Genomic DNA, 25,892 nt, shown 5'->3' with positions numbered 1-25,892 from the left:
TTTCTTTCGACTATGGAGTCACGGTCGCAGCAACTTGCGGATCACAAAGCCTGTAACCCCTTAAATGCCGCAGTCAATCGCGACCGCAGCATTTAAATTGTTAGAATCAGAGGGGCACCCCCTCAAACACGCCATCGCGATTACGGCAATACCAAATTTATATAAAAGGTAAATATGTCGTTTTTACTGCCTGATGGACACCGTGAAAACAAAACCCCCCCCAAAAAAATGGTGCAAATGGCTGTTTTTTTGCCCATTTCACCCCACAAATAATTTTTTTTCTCAGCTTCCCAGTACAACAAAGATGAAAAAAACTCAAATCGGCCTGGTTTTTAAGGGGTTAAATGACCTGCGATGCAGGCAGGGCGACACAGCGAGCTTTAACTGAGCGACCTGTGCTGCGGCCAAAGCCGTCCTGTAGCCCTCTGGCCTTACCAGTAATATTCTAGGATCTGTTACAGTGCCCTCTAGTGGTAGAGCATGCATGTATATAAAAAAAATAAAAAAAAATATTTAGAATAAATTTAAAAACCTGGCAGTGAAGGTGTTAATGACTCTTTGAGGACGTATTTTATTTAGTCTTACTACCGCGCCCCATTAGAGACCGGCGCTGACCTCACAATCATACATTACATTCTTGGCCGTGTTTCCATGGAAATGCAGATGATTATTTATATCGCCATGCACTCCCGGTGCGGTTATTTGCAAAGCGGAATTAAACGAGAAATCCACAATTAATAAAAAATAAAAATGATCGCGGTTATTCCCTCTGTGTTGAAGAAATAGCTAAAAAAAAGGCTTAATAAATCTGCGGCTTAAAAACGTGTAAAAAAAATCACGGAAAAAATACAGGTAAAAAAAACCGCATGTGGTGCAAAACCACTTTTGAAAAAAAAAAAAATGGAGCTGATATTTCCTGGCAGAATTTTCCGCCTGCAAAAAACGCCGTGCGAACATACCCTAAGGGTCAATACACACGATGCATATTACGTGCGGTTTTGCCACGCGTATTTGAGTTCGGCAAAACCAGAGCGTAATCAGTACCAGCCACACTGGAATGAATGGGAACTCATTTGGACCTCCAGTAGTAAAACTCTTAGTGTGTTTACCCATTTGTCTCCATGGTTACAGACTACAAACCCTGTGTAGTCAGACCCTGCAGTCATGTGTCACTCACTTCCACCTGCTCCTCTTCTGCTGTCTGTAGGTTATCAAGAGGAGGAGACAGATGGAAGGGAGTAACACGTGACTGCAGTGACGGACTACACAGGGCTGTTTGTAACCATGGCAACACATTGGTCCGCTTAGGAGCTGGATACATAAAACGGCAGGACATTTTTAAAATCAAGGCGATTTACAAAGTTGCTTCGTTATTTATTTTAGATGCGTTGGAGCAATAGAAATGTTGAAAAAAAAAAATCTACATACGGTTTAATCATTGAATAATAAAAAGTTCTGAAACTTTCTAATATACTTTGTGTTCTAATTCCTCAACATGGTCAAGAACTCCGATTGAAATCCGTGAATAGAAACCCCCCCCCCCCCCCCCAAAAAAACCAAAACACACCTCTCGTTTGCCAGAAGTAGAAACGGTCCTGACCTAGCCCTGCCCACACAGCTGAGGATTTGTTGCAATGTATTCAATCTAGACAATTCCATGTAAAGTTCACAGCCTGGACTCCAGACTAAGGCCCCATGCACACGACCATAATTACGGGCCCATAGACTTCAATTGGCCACGGGTACCTTCCCGTTTGCGTACGGGAAGGTGCCCGTGCCGTTGAAAAATATAGAACATGTCCTATTTCAGGCTGTAATTACGGCACGGGCAGCCCATAGAAGTCTATGGGGCTCCCGTAATTACGACATGGACAGGCCCATAGAAGTCTATGGGGCTCCCGTAATTACGGGAGCGTTGCTAGGCGACGTCAGGGGGATTTCAATTTTTGAATAAAGAGAAGCAGAGAAAATGGTGTCTGAGCGATGATGTGACCCTTTTAAGGGGTTTGGAAATGATTGTGCCCTTTTTTATGGGTCTGTAAATACGGGTTAAAAACGTGTGACAAAAGGACCCAAATTTACGGGAGGGAAAAAATACGGTCGCGTGCATGTGGCCTAATACAATGTAACAAACCATCAGGACAGTGAAAGATTTGTGCTGCCGAAGTGTTTACTTCACAGGAGGATTGTCACTCTAGACAATGTAATTGTAACAAAACCTCAGCTGTGAGAAGGTTCAGTGTTTCAGCCTCTGGATGCAATAAAGATTTACAGCCGGAAAAGATACTAAAAATGGTGAAGAAATCCATCAAAACTGATTAGAAAAGTCCAAAACTCTTTATTACACAAGGATTGAACGTTATTTACACCAGACTGGAGCCCTTTAGGCCTCATTCACACGTCAGGGTCCGAGTGTAGGCCGATATAACGGCCGTTTTGTTCCGTTTTTCTCTGTCGACAAATTTAAATTTTTTAAATTGTTTGCCACACACTTCCCTCTGTAAATACTGCCACACAACCACCCCCCCTTGTAGGTAATGCCACACAGCCCCCCCCCTTGTAGGTAATGCCACACAACCACCCCCCCTTGTAGGTAATGCCACACAGCCCCCCCCCTTGTAGGTAATGCCACACAACCACCCCCCCTTGTAGGTAATGCCACACAGCCCCCCCCCCTTAGCGAGTGCCACACAGCCCCCCCCCCCTCGTAGGTAGTGCCACACAGCCCCCTTTTACATACATAACACCCCCCTACATTACTGTAGATAGTGCCAAAGTATGGGACTGTTCCAGGAGACCATATATGGACAGTGAAGTCAGGGACACTCCAGGAGCGGAATCCCCGGCCACAGTTTTGGCAACTCTGTGGCCAGGGATTCCGCTCCTACAGGGAGCAAAAAAATACCCTCCTCCTCACATGCACTTCGCAGGAGAGAGAGCGAGCAAAGACACGGCCGTCACTCGGATCACACGGCCCCATAGACATCTATGGGAGCCGTGCGGCGGGGAGAACGGCCGAAAATAGGACATGCACCATTTTGAGACGGTCCGTTTTACCAGGCCGTCAAAAAAAATCGGCCGTGTGAATAGCCCCATATGGGGTCTATTGTTCCTACTGCGGCATGAATCCCTGTGGTGTGAATAGGGCCTTATTCTGTATAATTCCAGGCAATGTAACGTGGCGAGGACAGAGCGGCAGGTATCGACCTGAACACCAGCAGGCGTCTCATGCTCTGTAATCGCTGCCTACTCCCCCGGGGCCTGCGCTAAATATAGCATCCGTCTACAACAAAGAAACGCCATAATTACCGAGCGGAGAAGAAAAGAACCCCCCCCCCCCCCTATATGACCAGAGAAGATCAAACAAAATGATAGATTTAGAAGCACAAAACGGAGGTGATGAGACGCAGGAGAAGAGGACGTCAAAATAAAGGGATATAAATAAAAGAAATCTGAATAAAATACGTCCTCCGGGGCGCCTGCATTCATTCTGGGGTCCAGGGGGGGGGCGCCTGCATTCATTCTGGGGACCAGGGGGGGGGCGCCTGCATTCATTCTGGGGTCCAGGGGGGGGGCGCCTGCATTCATTCTGGGGTCCAGGGGGGGGGCGCCTGCATTCATTCTGGGGTCCAGGGGGGGGGGCGCCTGCATTCATTCTGGGGTCCAGGGGGGGGGGCGCCTGCATTCATTCTGGGGTCCAGGGGGGCGCCTGCATTCATTCTGGGGTCCAGGGGGGGGGGCGCCTGCATTCATTCTGGGGTCCAGGGGGGGGCGCCTGCATTCATTCTGGGGTCCAGGGGGGGGGGGCGCCTGCATTCATTCTGGGGTCCAGGGGGGGGGGCGCCTGCATTCATTCTGGGGTCCAGGGGAGGGGGCCTGCATTCATTCTGGGGTCCAGGGGGGGGGCCTGCATTCATTCTGGGGTCCAGGGGGGGGGCCTGCATTCATTCTGGGGTCCAGGGGGGGGGGCCTGCATTCATTCTGGGGTCCAGGGGGGGGGGCGCCTGCATTCATTCTGGGGTCCAGGGGGGGGGGGCGCCTGCATTCATTCTGGGGTCCAGGGGGGGGGGGCGCCTGCATTCATTCTGGGGTCCAGGGGGGGGGGCGCCTGCATTCATTCTGGGGTCCAGGGGGGGGGCGCCTGCATTCATTCTGGGGTCCAGGGGGGGGGGGGGCGCCTGCATTCATTCTGGGGTCCAGGGGGGGGGGGCGCCTGCATTCATGATGGGGTCTGGTCTGAGCTCTATATTTATCCTGTGGTCTGTGTCTGAACACACTTTAGGGTTTAGGTACGTGGCATATGCCAAAAATGTTGCCATGGCACCGCTTATCACAAACGCCGCTTCTCGGACATCTCAGGCGGCAGACTTTTTGTGTCGCGCCTTTCACAGCTGTGTCGACTTCCACGCGTTACATACGGATTTTGTCCCGGATTTCACTATATACATTGCAAAGGATAAGATCTGCAGTGAAAATCTACAACGGAAAATCCGCAGTAATTAGTCAGCGTGTGAATTGACCCTCAATCACCCCGATGTCACGGCTCGATATGTAGGACTAGCACTCGCCCCCGTTGGCTGGTGAATATGTTCCTCTTCCGTATACAGATCTCTTCTATTTGGAGGATTAACACTTTCCCTGTTTCCGCGGAGCCGACATCTGGCATTTCAGCGACTTTCACGTCCAGATCATACAATAGACAATCAATGCTGGGACGGTGCGCTAGAGAAGACGATGGTCGGCCGGAGATCTCAGGAGACGAGATCTCGATAGAGCAGCAAATGAGGTGATAACTGGCAAAGAAAAAAGCAAGAAACCACCACGCGGTTTCTGCTTCATTTATAGATCGAAGCGTTGGCGACATTCGAGGTCGGGTGCTGGGATATATTTTTGACATAGAGAGAGAATTGTAGACGTTCCGGATCTATCCCATACACATCGCTTACGAAGCGTGTGACCCATTCAGGAATAGAATTTGCCGATATATGAATATAATGCTAGTACAGTATAGACTGACACATGCACAGGGAGACCAGTTAGAGAGAGGGCAGGCGAGGAAAACCCATGAACAGTTTGTTACTGGTAGGAGACCAAATGTGAGAGAAGGAAAGAGAACCGCAGCGTGGCATTACGCCGTAACCAGTCTGTGGATTTCAATGGACACCCGAATGCACTTGCCAGCCTCAGGCTCTACGTTTGATGAGGAGCCAACAAGCTTGCTGACTGTTTCCAACGACTGCCATCACAAATGTGAATGTAGCTCTGGGACATAATGCGGAACTACAGAAAATACATTGCATTAGTAAAGTAACTCATCGTCTGGTGTAGATTAACTTGCAGCGTGAGACATTTATACGATGCGATAACCGTATAGGGTGGAGATAAGAGTCTTTCATATACTGATGCCGCTTATCTCTAGTCCAGTTATTTTTACAGACAGGATGGTTTCTTGTGAGAGGCTCGTCGGCTGTTGAATAGATGGACAGCAGATTGCACTATGATAAAGCTAACATCATGGCGATCTTTACTGCGCGGCAGTTACATAACAGTCCCTATATTATGGCGGTGGATCTGCAGGCAGTGGCAGCGTACAGGGCTGGCACGGTTGTCATGGCAACAAAGGATTAACATCTGACTGATTTGTAACACACGACTGACGAATATATTACATTTCCTGCAAGAGAGCGAAAATGTTCCGTCTCCCTCCAGGCAGTGTGTACACCGCGTGACGCCAGCGTCCGTATCCATCCCTGCCAGTGATATCTGAACGGACTATTATTAGATGTTGCCGGGTGGCAGCGGTCAGGATGGCTGCGCTGTAAGGGATTCCCGTGAAAATAACCAAATACTTTGGTTTTAGGTTTTATCTAGCACAGTAAAAAATAGTGTAGTACCGTGTTAGCCAGAGACAATATGAAACGTTAAATACTTTTGTGTCAAAAAAGACAAAAGTATAATAGGTATGAATGTCACTCATGAGAGCAAGAAAAGAAAACGACCTCCCTACATCCAGATCAGATAGAACCATATGTAACGCATTATAATACACATCACCAAGTGACTCCTAATGCACTAATAACACTACCACTACTACGAACAATACTATTACCACTACCACCACCAATACCACCACCACCAATACCACCACCACCAATACCACCACCACCAATACCACCAATACCACCCCCACCAATACCACCCCCACCAATACCACCACCACCAATACCACCACCACCAATACCACCACCACCAATACCACCACTACCAATACCACCACTACCAATACCACCACCAATACCACTACCACCACCAATACCGCCACCAATACCACCACCACCAATACCATCACTACCAATACCACCACCAATACCAATACCACCACCACCACCACCAATACCACCACTACCAATACCACCACCAATACCAATACCACCAATACCACCAATACCACCCCCACCAATACCACCACCACCAATACCACCACCACCAATACCACCACCACCAATACCACCACCACCAATACCACCACTACCAATACCACCACTACCAATACCACCACCAATACCACTACCACCACCAATACCAATACCGCCAATACCACCACCACCAATACCATCACTACCAATACCACCACCAATACCAATACCACCACCACCAATACCACCACCAATACCACCACCAATAATACTACTACTACTACCAATACGACTACTACTAATACGACTAATACCAATACTACTAATAATAACACTGCTAACAATACTACTACTACTACTAATAATATTACTACTGTTAATAATACTGCTAATACTAATAACAATACTAATACTACTACTAATAATATTGCTAATACTGCTAATACTAATAACAATACCACTAATACTAATAACAATACTAATACTGCTAATACTAATAACAATACTACTAATACTAATAACAATACTACTAATACTACTGCTAATACTAATAACAATACTACTAATACTACTGCTAATACTAACAATACTACTAATACTACTGCTAATACTAATAACAATACTACTAATACTACTGCTAATACTAATAATACTACTAATACTACTGCTAATACTAACAACAATACTAATACTGCTAATACTAATAACAATACTAATACTGCTAATACTAATAACAATACTACTAATACTAATAATACTACTAATACTACTGCTAATACTAACAACAATACTAATACTGCTAATACTAACAATACTACTAATACTACTGCTAATAACAATACTACTGCTAATACTAATAACAATACTACTAATACTACTGCTAATACTAATAACAATACTACTAATACTGCTAATACTAACAACAATACTAATACTGCTAATACTAATAACAATACTACTAATAATACTGCTAATACTAATAACAATACTACTGCTAATACTAATAACAATACTACTAATACTACTGCTAATAACAATACTACTAATACTACTGCTGCTAATACTGCTAATAACAATACTACTAATACTACTGCTAATAATACTGCTAATACTAATAACAATACTACTAATACTACTGCTAATACTAATAACAATACTACTAATACTGCTAATACTAACAACAATACTAATACTGCTAGTACTAATAACAATACTACTAATAATACTGCTAATACTAATAACAATACTACTGCTAATACTAATAACAATACTACTAATACTACTGCTAATAACAATACTACTAATACTACTGCTAATACCAATACTACTGCTAATACTAACAACAATACTAATACTGCTAATACTAATAACAATACTACTAATACTACTGCTAATACTAACAACAATACTAATACTGCTAATACTAATAACAATACTACTAATAATACTGCTAATACTAATAACAATACTAATACTGCTAATACTAATAACAATACTACTAATAATACTGCTAATACTAATAACAATACTACTAATACTACTGCTAATAACAATACTACTAATACTACTGCTAATAACAATACTACTAATACTACTGCTAATAACAATACTACTAATACTACTGCTAATAATACTGCTAATACTAATAACAATGCTAATACTAATAACAATACTAATACTAATAACAATACTAATACTAATACTGCTAATAATACGGCTAATACCAATACTACTGCTAATACTAATAACAATACTACTAATACTACTGCTAATAATACTGCTAATAACAATGCTAATACTAATAACAATACTAATAACAATACTAATACTGCTAATAATACGGCTAATACCAATACTACTAATACTACTGCTAATACTAATACTGCTAATACTAATAACAATACTACTAATACTACTGCTAATACTAACAATACTACTAATACTACTGCTAATACTAACAACAATACTAATACTGCTAATACTAATAACAATACTACTAATACTACTGCTAATACTAATAACAATACTACTAATACTAATACTGTTAATACTAATAACAATACTACTAATACTGCTAATACTAACAACAACACTAATACTGCTAATACTAATAACAATACTACTAATAATACTGCTAATACTAATAACAATACTACTGCTAATACTAATAACAATACTACTAATACTACTGCTAATAACAATACTACTGCTAATACTGCTAATAACAATACTACTAATACTACTGCTAATACTAACAACAATACTAATACTGCTAATACTAATAACAATACTACTAATACTACTGCTAATACTAATAACAATACTACTAATACTACTGCTAATACTAATAACAATACTAATACTGCTAATACTAACAATACTACTAATACTACTGCTAATACTAACAACAATACTAATACTGCTAATACTAATAACAATACTACTAATACTACTGCTAATACTGCTAATACTAATAACAATACTATTAATAATACTGCTGATACTAATAACAATACTACTAATACTACTGCTAATAATACTGCTAATACTAATAACAATACTAATACTGCTAATACTAATAACAATACTACTAATACTACTGCTAATAACAATACTACTGCTAATACTAATACTGCTAATACTAATAACAATACTACTAATACTACTGCTAATACTAATAACAATACTAATACTAACAATACTAATACTAATACTGCTAATACTAACAACAATACTAATACTGCTAATACTAATAACAATACTACTAATACTACTGCTAATACTAACAACAATACTACTAATACTACTGCTAATAACAATACTACTAATACTACTGCTAATACTGCTAATAACAATACTACTAATACTACTGCTAATACTAACAACAATACTAATACTGCTAATACTAATAACAATACTACTAATAATACTGCTAATACTAATAACAATACTAACAATACTACTAATACTACTGCTAATACTAACAACAACAATACTAATACTGCTAATACTAATAACAATACTACTAATAATACTGCTAATACTAATAACAATACTACTAATACTACTGCTAATACTAATAACAATACTAATACTGCTAATACTAATAACAATACTACTAATACTACTGCTAATACTAACAACAATACTAATACTGCTAATACTAATAACAATACTACTAATAATACTGCTAATACTAATAACAATACTACTAATACTACTGCTAATAATACTGCTAATACTAATAACAATACTACTAATAATACTGCTAATACTAATAACAATACTACTAATACTACTGCTAATACTAATAACAATACTAATACTGCTAATACTAATAACAATACTACTAATAATACTGCTAATACTAATAACAATACTACTAATACTACTGCTAATACTAACAACAATACTAATACTGCTAATACTAATAACAATACTACTAATACTACTGCTAATAACAATACTACTAATACTACTGCTAATACTAATAACAATACTACTAATACTACTGCTAATACTAATAATACTACTAATACTACTGCTAATACTAACAACAATACTAATACTGCTAATACTAATAACAATACTACTAATAATACTGCTAATACTAATAACAATACTACTAATACTACTGCTAATAATACTGCTAATACTAATAACAATACTACTAATACTACTGCTAATACTAACAACAATACTAATACTGCTAATACTAATAACAATACTACTAATACTGCTGCTAACAACAATACTACTAATACTGCTGCTAATAACAATACTACTAATACTGCTGCTAATAACAATACTACTAATACTACTGCTAATACTAATAACAATACTACTAATACTACTGCTAATACTAACAATACTACTAATACTACTGCTAATAACAATACTACTAATACTACTGCTAATAACAATACTACTAATACTACTGCTAATAATACTACTAATACTACTGCTAATAACAATACTACTAATACTACTGCTAATAACAATACTACTAATACTACTGCTAATAATACTACTAATACTACTGCTAATAACAATACTACTAATACTACTGCTAATAATACTACTGCTAATAATACTGCTAATACTAATAACAATGCTAATACTAATAACAATACTAATACTGCTAATACGGCTAATAACAATACTACTAATACTACTGCTAATAATACTGCTAATACTAATACCAATACTACTAATACTAACAATACTAATACGAATACTACTGATAATGCTAACACTACTAATAATACTAAAAACAATAGTAATACTACTATGACTAATAATAATAACAACAATACTAACGAAAGAAGCATTATAAGTCTTTAATATTGTTATTAGTACTAATACTAAGGCCCCATGCACACGAACGTGCTTTTGCGGCTGCAATTCCCCCCAGAAATCCACAGGAGAATTGCGGCCCCATTCATTTCTATGGGGCCCATGTACACGACCGGGGTTTCCATGGTCAGTGCATGGCCCAGGAGCACGAACCGCAGAAAGAACAGACGTGTCTTATTACAGCCGTGTTCTACGGTCCAGGCTCATAGCAAATAACGGCCACGGCCCACGATTTGCGGGCGGCTCGCGGGTGACACTCCGCTGCTGGCCAACCCGAAAATCTCGGCCGTGCACATGGCTACGGTCGTGTGCATGTGGCCTAACAATAATACAACTACTACTAATAACACAAATAATGTATATAGTAGTTGTGGGGAAAGCAGTGACTGAAGAGTCCAAAGAAGACGAGGAGACACTAGGAACAATGTGGTGGTAACAGATGAAGAGGAGAAACCAGGGATGAATGAAGAGGGACAAGGTCATGACCGGAAGAAGAAACCAGGGGTGGCAGCTGGAGACATGGGAGTGATGTGGAGGAAGAAGAGAGATATGGGGGGGGGGGGGAGAATGAAGACGACCGACAAGGGAGTGAAGAGAAGGAAGAAACCAAACCAGTGGTTAAGAAAGAGGAAAGCGACATGGGGTTAATGGCGAGGAAGAACAAGTCTGCCTGTGATGAGGTGAAAGAAGAAACCGCAAGACGAAGAGGAGATATTGGGGTGATGACAAGGAAATCCAGACAAGTAGGAAAAACATAAATGTGATTATATGAGGACAAGGAATAGGGAAACATGGAGTAACAAGATGGAAGAGAAGAGACATGAAAGTGATGAGTGGCTGAGAGGCGCTGGCAGCAGGGGGGCCCGAGAGGCAGCATGGGGGCCCCCGAGAGGCAGCATGGGGGCCCCCGAGAGGCAGCATGGGGGCCCCCGAGAGGCAGCATGGGGGCCCCCGAGAGGCAGCATGGGGGCCCCCGAGAGGCAGAAGGCAACAAAGAGGAAGGGCAGAGCCGCTGCTGAGGTAAGGAACAAGCAGCTCCTCCAACACCAAGACTCATTTATATTTGCAGTGCCAAAAAAAATGTCGCTGATGCAATGTTTTCTTCCTGTGCGCCGGGAGCCGGGACTGGGAAGTCTTATAAATCATTCCACGACGCAGAGACATGAACATTCCCGGCCAGATCTCGCTCTACATGAAATCAGGACGACTGCCAGCTAGGAAATGCCAGAGGAGCCCATAATGGGTAATATATTGTGGTTTAACCCCTCACTGCTCCGACGTGCAGAGAAAGAGATTATATATATATATATATATATATATATATATATATATATATATACACACACACACACACACACACACACACACATTTACACATATATATTCTCTGGTGCGTGAAACATGATGATGTCATTGTGAACACAGCCACGGAGACGTTTCGTCCATAGTAATACCCCTTCGTAACGATTGGCCATGTGATGTCATTATGGCCGACACGTCAGCGCAGCAGAATATAAACACCGGAGATTTAGGGGACCGCTGCAAGATATCAAAGTATATAAAAATTTTCAGCTTTTTTGCTGGTCATAAACAGAACGGGCGGATAAGCGGCTGCCAGCAATTTTTGCTGCTCATCCCAACAAACAAAGAATAAAATCCTCATTTTCCATACATTATTGTTGGGGATAGTAATAAAACCGGTGGGACGCTCCATGCTAGACGCCCGTCACATGCCCGCACGAGACATTAGCATTCAGCCTCTCCACCTCCCACATAACCGGCTGAGCGGCGGCCTCGTCTCCTCGTCTCTGCCCGCGCTGCGGTACATGCTGTTCTGAACGTATAAGAAAGTGATGGCATTTAGCGAGCGATCAGCACGTGGTGACCTTACAAAGCACACGACGTTCTCTGCATACCATCTCAGGAAAACCTCCGAGCCCGGCGGGAACAGAACAAAGGGGAGAACGATAACTGTGGCGCAATATCCTCAATACCGCTATGCAACGTGCCAGGACCGGCTCCCTATGACGCTACCCGTCACGTATCCAGAGCAGTTGCACTCCGGCCCCGAGGGGGAGTCCAAAGGCTCCTCTACTACATAAGACGCCAGCGTTATAAACAGCACATGGTAGTTGGGGGCCCCACGCTCACACAGCTAATGGCCTTGTTACAATGTATCAGTGAAGATTAGAGCACCTGGAGCCCAGGACAGGTATCTGTGCGGCTGCTGTGTTCACAGGGTATTGCCTACATGGATACAATGTAACAAACCTATCAGCTGCGTGTGCAGGACCAGGTAAGGATACAGTGACAGGCTCGGAATCTTCCAATTCTCTTGAAAATTATGTGGAATTTAAAAAAAATAAAGAAGAGTTGCAGAACTCTACATTTATACAATGATTAACGCCTCATGCGCCGTCCGAGTCCAGTCAGTGATCCGAGGAAAGATGGGACGTTTTTCACGGACCCGATTAACCCGCTAAAGTGAATGGGTCCGTGAAGACTATCCGGTGCCACTCGGATGCCGTCAAAATTGGCCCGAGTGGCACAACGGTCGTATGTCTGAGAAAACAGAATCCTGACACTTCGGTAACGTTTGTGTGAGATTTACACCACAGCAAGCGTAATCTCGCGAGATTACGGTGTAAACTGCCATTTAAAACGAGATTACGCTTGCTGTGCTGTAAATCTCACACAAGCGTTACCGAAGTGTCAGGATTGTGAATAGACATCGCGTCCTGGCTGGAGGTGATGTCTATTCACTGTCAGGACACTTGAGTAACGTTAGTGTGTGTGTATGTGGCTGCACATAGTGATCTAGCTAGAACACTATGTGCTGAGTACATGAATGGAGAGAAGTGTATGACGCTGATTGGCCACGGATTGGTCAGCGTCATACACGTCTTTACACAACGCCCACTTGGTCTAAAGTAAAACACGCCCAGTTGACCATTAATAAAGTCATTAGCATAAAGCTAAAATAGGTCATAACTCCGTCAAAAATGATCGTTTTTCTAAATAAAAAACACTGCTGTGATCTACATTACAGCGCCGATCACATCATGTACATGATAGGGCACTTATAATGTCATGACAGAGCCGCTTTAACCCCATCAGATAATACGCGGATATAAAACACGTTCCTTCCTGAATAATAGAATAACCCTGCACTTATTAGGACAGCCGGGACTATATCTGAGCAACGATTCAGTCTCCTGCCATTCCCTGTACTGGGAGAATCACTTCTGGCCTGCGGACTCTTCCCAATGTAACTTCTGCTCCGTCACCAGGCGAGTCAACACATTTAAGTAGTTTTATCCAGCGGCTCAAGAGACGTTATTCCCTGCACAGCGGCGCTCCCGGCCACCGACTGTGCAGGGATCTGAAGCATTCAAGTGAATGAGGCCGTGCTGCAGCTCCCTGCACAGCAGCGCTCCTTTGAAGGGCACGCAACGCCGCGGCCCCTTCAATCTAAGGACCTGATAGGACAAATGCAAGTTAAAGGGTTATTCCAGAGTCACATTCACTATAAGGGTCAGTTCACACATAGCCTAAATATGGTAGATTTTCCGCAACTAATTTAATTTGTTGCATAATCCAGTAACAGCAAAGGGGATGAGATTTGAACACGAGCAGGGAAAAAAAACGCTCAGAAATTGGACCTGCTGTTTTTTAATCCGCACCATGTCAATCGTAATCGCTGCTTTTTTGTTGTTGTTGCGGGTTTTCCCCCATTGAATTCAACGTGGAGGTAAAACCTGCAACAAAAATCAGAGACGGCAACTCAGAAAAAAATAAATACTTCCCCAGAATTCTGTGCTTCTTCATCCAGGTCGGCCTCCTGGGGTGACGTTTCATCCCGTGAGACCGCTGCGGCCAATCACAGGCTGAGGCGGTGACATGGGATGAAACGTCGCTGCAGGATGCCAGTGGGATACGGATCGGGAGAGAGTAAAACTAACGGGCACCGTGTCCACCCACTACACAGTAGCCTGAACCCAACGGCCATACACAGATTCTATCTGCCAAAAAGGTCGGATCATGGGCAGGAATCCCGGGCTCCCCTGGTGATGCCAATCGTCCAGGAGTCAGACCGAGGTCCCACAAAACGTCCTCATAACGGGCACTTTAAACATTACCCTTATTGGACTGACCGCTGGAGTGAAAAGCTCCCACGTGCCGACAGCTCCTAAGTGCTGCGCCAGGAGATCCCTCAGGGACATGTAAAGATGTGCGCGGCGGAGGAGGATGACGCAGGTATAAATGGCCGGACGTAGATAAACACTGAAGTCGTGAGATTATCCGTTAACGATGTGATGCGTCTGATCCAATAATCCGCTGACGATCTGGGAAACGTCTGCAGAAAACTCAGACCGGGCTGCCAGGTCAGAGGAGGACACGGTTGGAGAGATTCCTATAGCCTGCCCAGTCTTCACTTCCTTCCCATCACTATTATGTGTTCCCGATGACGGACGCTGCATGCGAAGTACACGGGAACTTAGGACGGCCATGCACCTTTGGATAAAGCAGCCGGCATTATAAGCTCTGTTCACATTAGTACGATAGGTGCGGTTTTTAATACGGTAATGACTTATGTTGGGTCCATCAGATTTACGGTGCATTTTTTTTTCTTTTTATTATTACATTATTTTTTCCATCTTTGACAACCAAACCCTGATAGTAAAGAACCAGGACCCCAGTGTGAACAGAGCCCAAGACAGTGGTCTACAGACTGTGGCTCTGCGGCTGCCGTGCGATTACAACTCCCAGCATGCTCTGAAGGAGCGGAGCATTTCTGTGGTTCCTTGAGGTTTACACATGGTTGGTAAATATCCAGCTGGAGTAGACACGGAATATATTTCTTACATCCAGAATGCAACTTGGCCTGTGGGGATTCAGCTCTACTCACACTCCCCAAAACTGCTGGAGCATCTTTTCTTACAATTCTGCTTTGTGCCATTCCTCGTTTATTCCTCCTGGAAATGAAACCCATTTACAACCGGGTCTTACCATTTCCGTTGTCAAAGTGGTGCGTCCTTACATAGCCATCACCGATTGGACACGGTCAAACTGTGTGAGGACCAAGCAGGGGAGTGGTAATGCCTAGTTGTCAATTCATTAACACATTTCCAGGAGGAACAACAGAGGAAATGCCCAATGAAGAATCCGAAGAAAAAAAAAAAAAAAAAGGGTGCTCCAGCATTGTTATCTCTTAAACATGTCAAGAGACCCGATAGATCCGCTTTAACTAGCACAGTGCACAGAATGCGCAGCTGTAGAGGACTATAGGGGGTACTCGTGCTATGTGCATGCTCCGCCACAAGATTTCAGCCGCTTCAAGGAAATAATGCAATGCTTGTACCATGCGGCAAACCTGAAGGGTTAAATCAGGATAAAACTGGGGCCTCATATGTCCTTTGAAGAGCGGGGGGTGAGGTTGGGTCCTAAGGCTGCACATACAATATAGGAGTCATTTCTATCGAGGTCGCCCCACCCCTCCCCCATACAGTGCCCCATGAACGATCCGCTGTATTAGGACCCATCTGTCCTTCCTACCTGCGTAGGTCATGTTTTTCGGATTTCCATAGGGAGCCCCGGGTTGGACAGGGCTGTAAACCGGATTCATGGTGGAAGACTGAGGTCTCTGCAAGAAAACAAGAAACACAATGAAGTCAAAATGACGGTAACTGCACACAATTCACAATAAATTATCAGGAACATAGATCACACTTTATATCTGAGCTGTAACTACTCCTGATTGATAGATACTGATGTAATGGTAAATATGGTGAAAGGTGTTCAGCCTCCCCCTATCTTCTTTCTTATTCACACGCAAAATTCTAAGTGCAGCTTTGGATGTGACTGGAGTATAACAACAAATGACGCAAAAATAAATACAAAGCATTTGCAAATCTGACAATAGGTAGAACTCACCATAGCACACAACATGGCAGAAAATCTGTATGTGATGGCCCACAAACATTAGGGTGAAGGGATGAGAACGAGGCTGGTAATGAGTGTTGTAATTGAAGAAGTTTCCTTTTAAGTATTGTCTTCTTTAAATAATTCCTTTGTTAGAAGGTTCCCTGAATATAAAGACGATCACAGGATTTCACGTTGGAACCCCCAGCGATCTGCTGCAATCTATGGCAGAACCTGGTTCAAGTGCTTACTTTCCCTGCAGCGCCACCGCAGGTGAAATGAAGGACTACAGTGTCTCATTTAAAATAAAATGACTGTTAGGGTTATAGAGGTGCTGTGCAATAACACAAAGGGTATGTGCACACGATAACGGCAATTAAGTCTGAAAATACGGAGATGTTTTCAAGGGAAAACAGCCCCTGATTTTCAAAAGTTTTTTTTTGGAGCAACTCGAGTTTTTCGCAGCGTTTTTGGAGCGGTTTTCATTGGCGTCTGAGAGCAAATGGCTCCAAAAACGTCCCAAGAAGTGTCCTGCACTTCTTCTGACGAGGCTGTAATTTTATACGCCGTATTTTGACAGCGACCCGTAAAATGACAGGTCGTCGGCACAGAATATCGTAAAGCCCATTGAAAGTAATGGGTAGAGGTTTGCCGACGTATTGGAGCCGTTTTTTCAGACGTAATTCGAGGCGTAAAACGCCTCCATTACGTCTGAAAAGTGGTCGTGTGAACCCAGCCTAAATGTTGCCTTAAAATGAACTTACGTCCTTAAAGGGGTTGTCCTTCAAAAAGAGGTCAGCGCAGCATCTCCCACCCTTGGTGAACAGCTTATAATCGCCGGAGGAAGCCGCAGCCAGTGACATTTCCCAGGCAGTGGCCACTGCAGCAGCCAGCCCTTCAAATGAATGGCCGCCCATACAACGCATGTACATACCAGATCCACCAGAGGGATGACCATCGTCTGATCACCGGGACCCCAATCGATCACTAGAACGGGGGTCTTTAACTGCCCATTCCTCCTCTACCGCAATAAGGAGGACATTGAATAGAGCAGCGGTCGAGCATGTGCAATGCCACTCCATTCAAAGTCTATGGGAATGATGGAAACAGCCGAGTACAGAGCTCGTTGCTTCCGTCAGTCCCACAGACATTGAATGGAGCAGCGGGCGCGTACTCTGGTGCCACTTCATCTAATCCCCACTGCAGAGGCGCAGTGATGAGGAACGAGTGTTCGGTACCCCCATTCTTGCGATCAGATGGGAGTAATACTCTGGCCGTGGACTAGCTGAGTAGCAACATAGATCTTGGAAATTGACCCCCAATATTCTAGCACCGAGGAGGAAGACTCAGCCGTCCAGTCAATAATATATTTAAAAAAATACCGGACACTTATCCGTGCACTCGCCTTAATTTCCAGATAATCTTAAAGAGCCACGGTTGATCCAATGAAGCATTTCCACATCTCTGCTGCCTGTGGATAAGGGGATATCTCCAGTGACATCACACGTCTTAATACTGGGTGTAGAAGGTGGCAGAGGAGATAAGACTCACAGTCACTTCATCACACAGCGGGCGGCGGACACTTCATCTCCTGAGACATCGCCCGTCTGCGGGGAGGTGACCCGGGGACACAGGATGAGGATCCTCGATGTGATAATCAGAAGTTTTATCTTGAGAATGAACAGGTCAGGTTTTCATGGAGCGATGTGGTCACTTTCTCAGGAGTTGTGGACGACGACTGATTTGATCTCTTTCGGCCCCATGCACACGACCGTATTTGTCATCCGTAATTACGGACCCATTAATTTCTATTGGCCACGGACACCGGTCAGTATTTTTACTGATTGGTGCCCGTGCTAAAAAAAAATTAAAGAACCCGTCCTATTCTTGTCAGTAAATACGGCAAGGACTCCCCCCATAAAAAGTCTACGGGAGCTACCGTATACCATCCGTATTTACTGAAGCGTTGCTACGCAACAGGCTGACGACATCATTTGCATCCTCTTTTTTTTTTTTATGGATCCGTATTTACGGACAGTATTTCGGGATAGATGAAAATACCGTCGTGTGCATGGGACCTTAGGCCTCAAACACACGGCCGTGCCCGTAATCACGGCCCGCCATTGCAAGCACGGCCGGCCACGGTCCGCATTTTCGGTCCGAGCTCTCATACAAAGTATGGGAGCACAGCCAGTAGTAGGACATGCTCCATAATTCCCGGCACGGTTCTACGGCACGGACACCTATCCGTCGTGGTACGGAGAGGTGGCTGCGGCCAATAGAACCGGGCGAGTCTGTGATTTCGGACCGTCTTGCTGTCCGCAATTAGAGGTTTTTGTTTTTTTTACGGTTGTGTGAATGGGGCCCGAGTGTAACTTTTATGCACCTTTTAAATAAAAAGAAAGATTTTTGCAATCCTGAGAGATCATCCGTGTAACGCAATAATAATAAGTTCACACACGGCGGATACCCGCGAAAAACCACAACAAATTGTGCTCCATTTTCTTTCGACTGGAATGTTGGCTGCGGAAAAAAGGTATAGAAAAAAACCCCAACAAAACACACCTATACCTGCCCTCTGACGTCCTGCAGACCGTCCTCCTGGGATGATGATTCATCCCATGTGACCGCTGCAGTGGTCATATGGGATGAAACATCATCCCAGGACGACGGCCTGGGCGAAGAAGCACAAAAGATTATTTTTTTTTCTGGTTTACAATTTTTATGGCCGAATCGCAGCTTTTTCGCCTCCTATTTGTTGCGGGTTTTACCTCCACATTGAATTCAATGGGGAAAACAAGCAACAAACAAGCAGCGATTACGCAAAAACAATGGACATGCTGCAAATTAAAAAAAGCGCACCGGTCAATTTCCGAAAAAGAGCGCAAGCGAGAAAGACACAGACATGATGTCACTACTCAAGCCCTGTATGTATGATCTGTGCACTGTGTGTAGTACGTTGCTGCTACATCAGAGCAATATTTTCAAGGTCTGCTGAGACATTGTATTTATCTACATATATAACAGAGGGTGTTACAAGGATAAATCCAAGGATTGGAAAAAATAAAAAAACAAACAAAACAATATCATTCGGATTTCCTCACTAAGATTTGGTAGGATTGTTCCTCTGTTGCTCCTCCAAAGTGAGAAGCAGTGATCCAAAAATGTGGCATTATTACACAGCAACGCATCTTACAGCTTATTACCCATATGGAAATACAAAACAATAAAAACAAGCTCACCGAGTTATTACTAACGCAGTGACATATCATTTAGATTTGGAACACATTTTCTCACTTGGAAAAATATAAACATTATACAGGCAATTAAATATTCCACTATTAACAGGATTATCTCAGGACAGACGAAGATTTTTCAAATATATTTGAAACATATCAGTGGCTTTTTATTTTTATTTACTACTGCCCAACCAATCCACAAGTATATAGAATAGAAAGACTATAATACTACTCCTATATACAAGACTATAACTATTATAATACTGCTCCTATATACAAGAATATAACTACTATAATACTGCTCCTATATACAGGAATATAACTACTATAATACTGCCCCTATATACAAGAATATAACTACTATAATACTGCCCCCTATATACAACAAATATAACTAGTATAATACTGCCCCTATATACAAGAATATAACTACTATAATACTGCCCCTATATACAAGAATATAACTACTATAATACTGCCCCTATATACAAGAATATAACTACTATAATACTGCCCCTATATACAAGAATATAACTACTATAATACTGCCCCCTATATACAAGAATATAACTACTATAATACTGCTCCTATATACAAGAATATAACTACTATAATACTGCCCCTATATACAAGAATATAACTACTATAATACTGCCCCCTATATACAAGAATATAACTACTATAATACTGCTCCTATATACAAGAATATAACTACTATAATACTGCCCCTATATACAAGAATATAACTACTATAATACTGCCCCCTATATACAAGACTATAACTACTATAATACTGCTCCTATATACAAGACTATAACTACTATAATACTGCTCCTATATACAAGAATATAACTACTATAATACTGCCCCCTATATACAAGAATATAACTACTATAATACTGCTCCTATATACAGGAATATAACTACTATAATACTGCTCCTATATACAAGAATATAACTACTATAATACTGTCTCCTATATACAAGAATAGAACGACTATAATACTGCCCCTATATACAAGAATATAACTACTATAATACTGCTCCTATATACAAGAATATAACTACTATAATACAGCTCCTATATACAAGAATATAACTACTATAATACTGCTCCTATATACAAGAATATAACTACTATAATACTGCTCCTATACACAAGAATATAACTACTATAATACTGCCCCCTGTATACAAGAATATAACTACTATAATACTTCTCCTATATACAAGAATATAACTACTATAATACTGCCCCTATATACAAGAATATAACTACTATAATACTGCCTCCTATATACAAGAATATAACTACTATAATACTGCTCCCTATATACAAGAATATAACTACTATAATACTGCTCCTATATACAAGAATATAACTACTATAATACTGTCCCTATATACAAGAATATAACTACTATAATACTGCCTCCTATATACAAGAATATAACTACTATAATACTGCCCCTATATACAAGAATAGAACGACTATAATACTGCCCCTATATACAAGAATATAACTACTAATACTGCCCCCTATATACAAGAATATAACTACTATAATACTGCTCCCTATATACAAGAATATAACTACTATAATACTGCTCCCTATATACAAGAATATAACTACTATAATACTGCCCCCTATATACAAGAATATAACTACTATAATACTGCCCCTATATACAAGAATATAACTACTATAATACTGCTCCTATATACAAGAATATAACTACTATAATACTGCCCCTATATACAAGAATATAACTACTATAATACTGCCCCCTATATACAAGAATATAACTACTATAATACTGCCCCCTATATACAAGAATATAACTACTATAATACTGTCCCTATATACAAGAATATAACTACTATAATACTACCCCCTATATACAAGAATATAACTACTATAATACTGCTCCTATATACAAGAATATAAATACTATAATACTGCTCCTATATACAAGAATATAACTACTATAATACTGCACCCTATTTACAAGAATATAACTACTATAATACTGCTCCTATATACAAGAATATAACTACTATAATATTGCCCCTATATACAAGAATATAACTACTATAATACTGCTCCTAATATATAAGAATATAACTACTATAATACTGCTCCTATATACAAGAATATAACTACTATAATACTGCTCCTATATACAAGAATATAACTACTATAATACTGCCCCTATATATAAGAATATAACTACTATAATACTGCTCCTATATACAAGAATATAACTACTATAATACTGCACCCTATTTACAAGACTATAACTACTATAATACTGCTCCTATATACAAGAATATAACTACTATAATACTGCCCCTATATACAAGAATATAACTACTATAATACTGCCTCTATATACAAGAATATAACTACTATAATACTCCTCCTATATACAATAATATAACTACTATAACACTGCCTCCTATATACAAGAATATAACTACTATAATACTGCCACCTATATACAAGAATATAACTACTATAATACTGCCCCTATATACAAGAATATAACTACTATAATACTGCCCCTATATACAAGAATATAACTACCGGTACTATAATACTGCTCCTATATACAAGAATATAACTACTATAACACTGCCCTCTATATACAAGAATATAACTACTATAATACTGCCACCTATATATAAGAATATAACTACTATAATACTGCCCCTATATATAAGAATATAACTACTATAATCCTGCCACTATATACAAGAATATAACTACTACGGTATAATACTGCCCACTATATACAAGAATATAACTACTATAATACTGCTCCCTATATACAAGAATATAACTACTATAATACTGCCCCCCTATATACAAGAATATAACTACTATAATACTGCCCCCTATATACAAGAATATAACTACTATAATAATGCTCCTATATACAAGAATATAACTACTATAATACTGCCACTATATACAAGAATATAACTACTATAATACTGCCTCCTATATACAAGAATATAACTACTATAAGGCCCCATGCACACGACCGTGTTTTTGCAGCCGCAATTCCCTCGAAAATCCACGGGAGAATTGCGGCCCCATTCTTTTCTATGGGGCCATGCACACGACCGTAGTATTTGCGGTCCTTGCACGGCCCGGGAGCCCGGACCGCAGAAAGAACGGGCATGTCTTATTACGGGCCGATTCTGCGGTCCGGGCTCATTGAAAACAATGGCAGCGGCCATGTGCATGTACCGCGATTTGCGGGCGGCCTGCGGCTGACAGTCCGCAGCCGGCCGACCCGAAAATCACGGCCGTGCACATGAGGCCCAATACTGCCCCTATATACAAGAATATAACTACTATAATACTACCCCTATATACAAGAATATAACTACTATAATACTGCCCCTATATACAAGAATATAACTACTAGAATACTGCCCCCTATATACAAGAATATAACTACTATAATACTGCCCCCTATATACAAGAATATAACTACTATAATACTGCCCCCTATATACAAGAATATAACTAATATAATACTGCCCCTATATACAAGAATATAACTACTATAATACTGCCCCTATATACAAGAATATAACTACTAGAATACTGCCCCCTATATACAAGAATATAACTACTATAATACTGCCCCCTATATACAAGAATATAACTACTATAATACTACCTTCTATATACAAGAATATAACTACTATAATACTGCCCCCTATATACAAGAATATAACTACTATAATACTGCCCCTATATACAAGAATATAACTACTATAATACTGCCCCCTATATACAAGAATATAACTACTATAATACTGCTGCTATATACAGGAATAGAACTACTATAATACTGCTCCTATACAAGAATATAACTACTATAATACTGCCTCCTATATACAAGAATATAACTACTATAATACTGCTCCTATATACAAGAATATAACTACTATAATACTGCCCCTATATACAAGAATATAACTACTATAATACTGCCCCCTATATACAAGAATATAATTACTATAATACTGCCCCCTATATACAAGAATACAACTACTATAACACTGCCCCCGATATACAAGAATATAACTACTATAATACTGCTCCTATATACAAGAATATAACTACTATAATACTGCCCCCTATATACAAGAATATAACTACTATAATACTGCTGCTATATACAGGAATAGAACTACTATAATACTGCTCCTATACAAGAATATAACTACTATAATACTGCCTCTATATACATGAATATAACTACTATAATACTGCCCCCTATATATAAGAATATAACTACTATAATACTGCCCCTATATACAAGAATATAACTACTATAATACTGCTCCCTATATACAAGAATATAACTACTATAATACTGTCTCCTATATACAAGAATATAACTACTATAATACTGCTCCTATATACAAGAATATAACTACTATAATACTGCCCCTATATACAAGAATATAACTACTATAATACTGCTCCCTATATACAAGAATATAACTACTATAATACTGCCTCCTATATACAAGAATATAACTACTATAATACTGCCTCTATATACATGAATATAACTACTATAATACTGCCCCCTATATATAAGAATATAACTACTATAATACTGGCCTACATTGATATGTAAGCTGATAAATGTTGTATGTACAGATCGCAGCTGATAGGAGTTGTAGTATCGCAACAGTTAGGTAGACACACGATGGAATCCACGGACCTGTTGTCTGGGAGATGTCAGATATGTAACCATGAAGACGACGACGCTGCCGGTCTCTTGCCAGTAATAAGTGACCTGATTATAGATCACCATATTAATAATGGCGCCGGGTAGACGCCCCCATAAAGCTTTCAGCACCACGGAGAGAGGATCTGCACCGCCCATAATAATTCACCTGAAGGGGGTTTAATAACGCACAGCGTCTCCCAGATAACAGCCTTTTCTCTACACATGGACCGAGCTGAATCTCCGGGATGCTCTGAATAATTTTAGCTGAAAAGCAGGACATGAAGTTCTTGCAAATTATAATACACGACAAGGCCAAAACTATGTGCAAACAAACAGGAAAATGCAGCAGCAACCTGCGGGCGCCAAGATATGAGAACACATTGAATGTTTCCAGGCCAAAACTATGTGCACCCCTCATCATCACAGCGGCTTGTAAAATGGGTTATTCTAAACCCATGGATATTAAATTGGAGCTTATAAGCAAAACAATCTGATCGATCTTCAATTATTACCCCGGGGCAGTATTATAGTAGATTTACATTGAAGCCTCTCTGAGCCACCACCCAAAATGACACAGAAATATATTCTCTCATGTGGTGCTGGTTATAGCGTATAATGTAGTCCACAAACATGTACAGTATAAAAATACACAGCCCTCAATACTGCTCCCCGGCAAGGCAGCCCCCTTCTCGCTCCCGCTCCCCCGGCAAGGGCAGCCCCCTTCTCGCTCCCGCTCCCCCGGCAAGGGCAGCCCCCTCCTCGCTCCCGCTCCCCCGGCAAGGGCAGCCCCGTCTCACTCCCGCTCCCCCGGCAAGGGCAGCCCCCTTCTCGCTCCCGCTCCCCCAGCAAGGGCAGCCCCTTCTCATTCCCGCTCCCCCGGCAAGGGCAGCCCCCTTCTCACTCCCGCTCCCCCGGCAAGGGCAGCCCCCTTCTCACTCCCGCTCCCCCGGCAAGGGCAGCCCCCTTCTCACTCCCGCTCCCCCGGCAAGGGCAGCCCCCTTCTCAATGGACCTTTTATTCCTGGTTTCCAGTATGGCTCCCCTCTCATTACTGATCCCAATTGAGGGTTCCCATCGTTCATTCCTAGTCTCCAGCATGGAACCCCCTCTTTCTTATACAGTACATCAACATGACTCCCTCATTCTCGGGCTCTGCTCTCCATATCCCACCCCAGTGGCTATGTGCAGGCTCCCTTG

At 41.3% G+C, this 25,892-nt stretch overlaps 1 protein-coding gene across 2 annotated transcripts in view; it reads right to left on the bottom strand.

Moving 5' to 3' along the window:
- FAM168A (family with sequence similarity 168 member A) overlaps positions 1-25,892 on the bottom strand; it is a 93,912-nt gene that overhangs the window by 27,219 nt on the left and 40,801 nt on the right. For both annotated transcript variants that reach the window (XM_075851323.1, XM_075851324.1), the window contains exon 3: positions 16,329-16,416. In XM_075851323.1, the coding sequence (XP_075707438.1) occupies positions 16,329-16,398 (70 nt within the window). In that variant the 5' untranslated portion in view covers positions 16,399-16,416. The remainder of the gene's footprint in view (positions 1-16,328; positions 16,417-25,892) is intronic.

This window comes from Rhinoderma darwinii, chromosome 2 (genome assembly GCF_050947455.1).
Source record: "Rhinoderma darwinii isolate aRhiDar2 chromosome 2, aRhiDar2.hap1, whole genome shotgun sequence".
In the NCBI taxonomy this organism is placed as follows: domain Eukaryota; kingdom Metazoa; phylum Chordata; class Amphibia; order Anura; family Rhinodermatidae; genus Rhinoderma; species Rhinoderma darwinii.
This window is presented reverse-complemented; position numbering and strand designations above follow the sequence as displayed.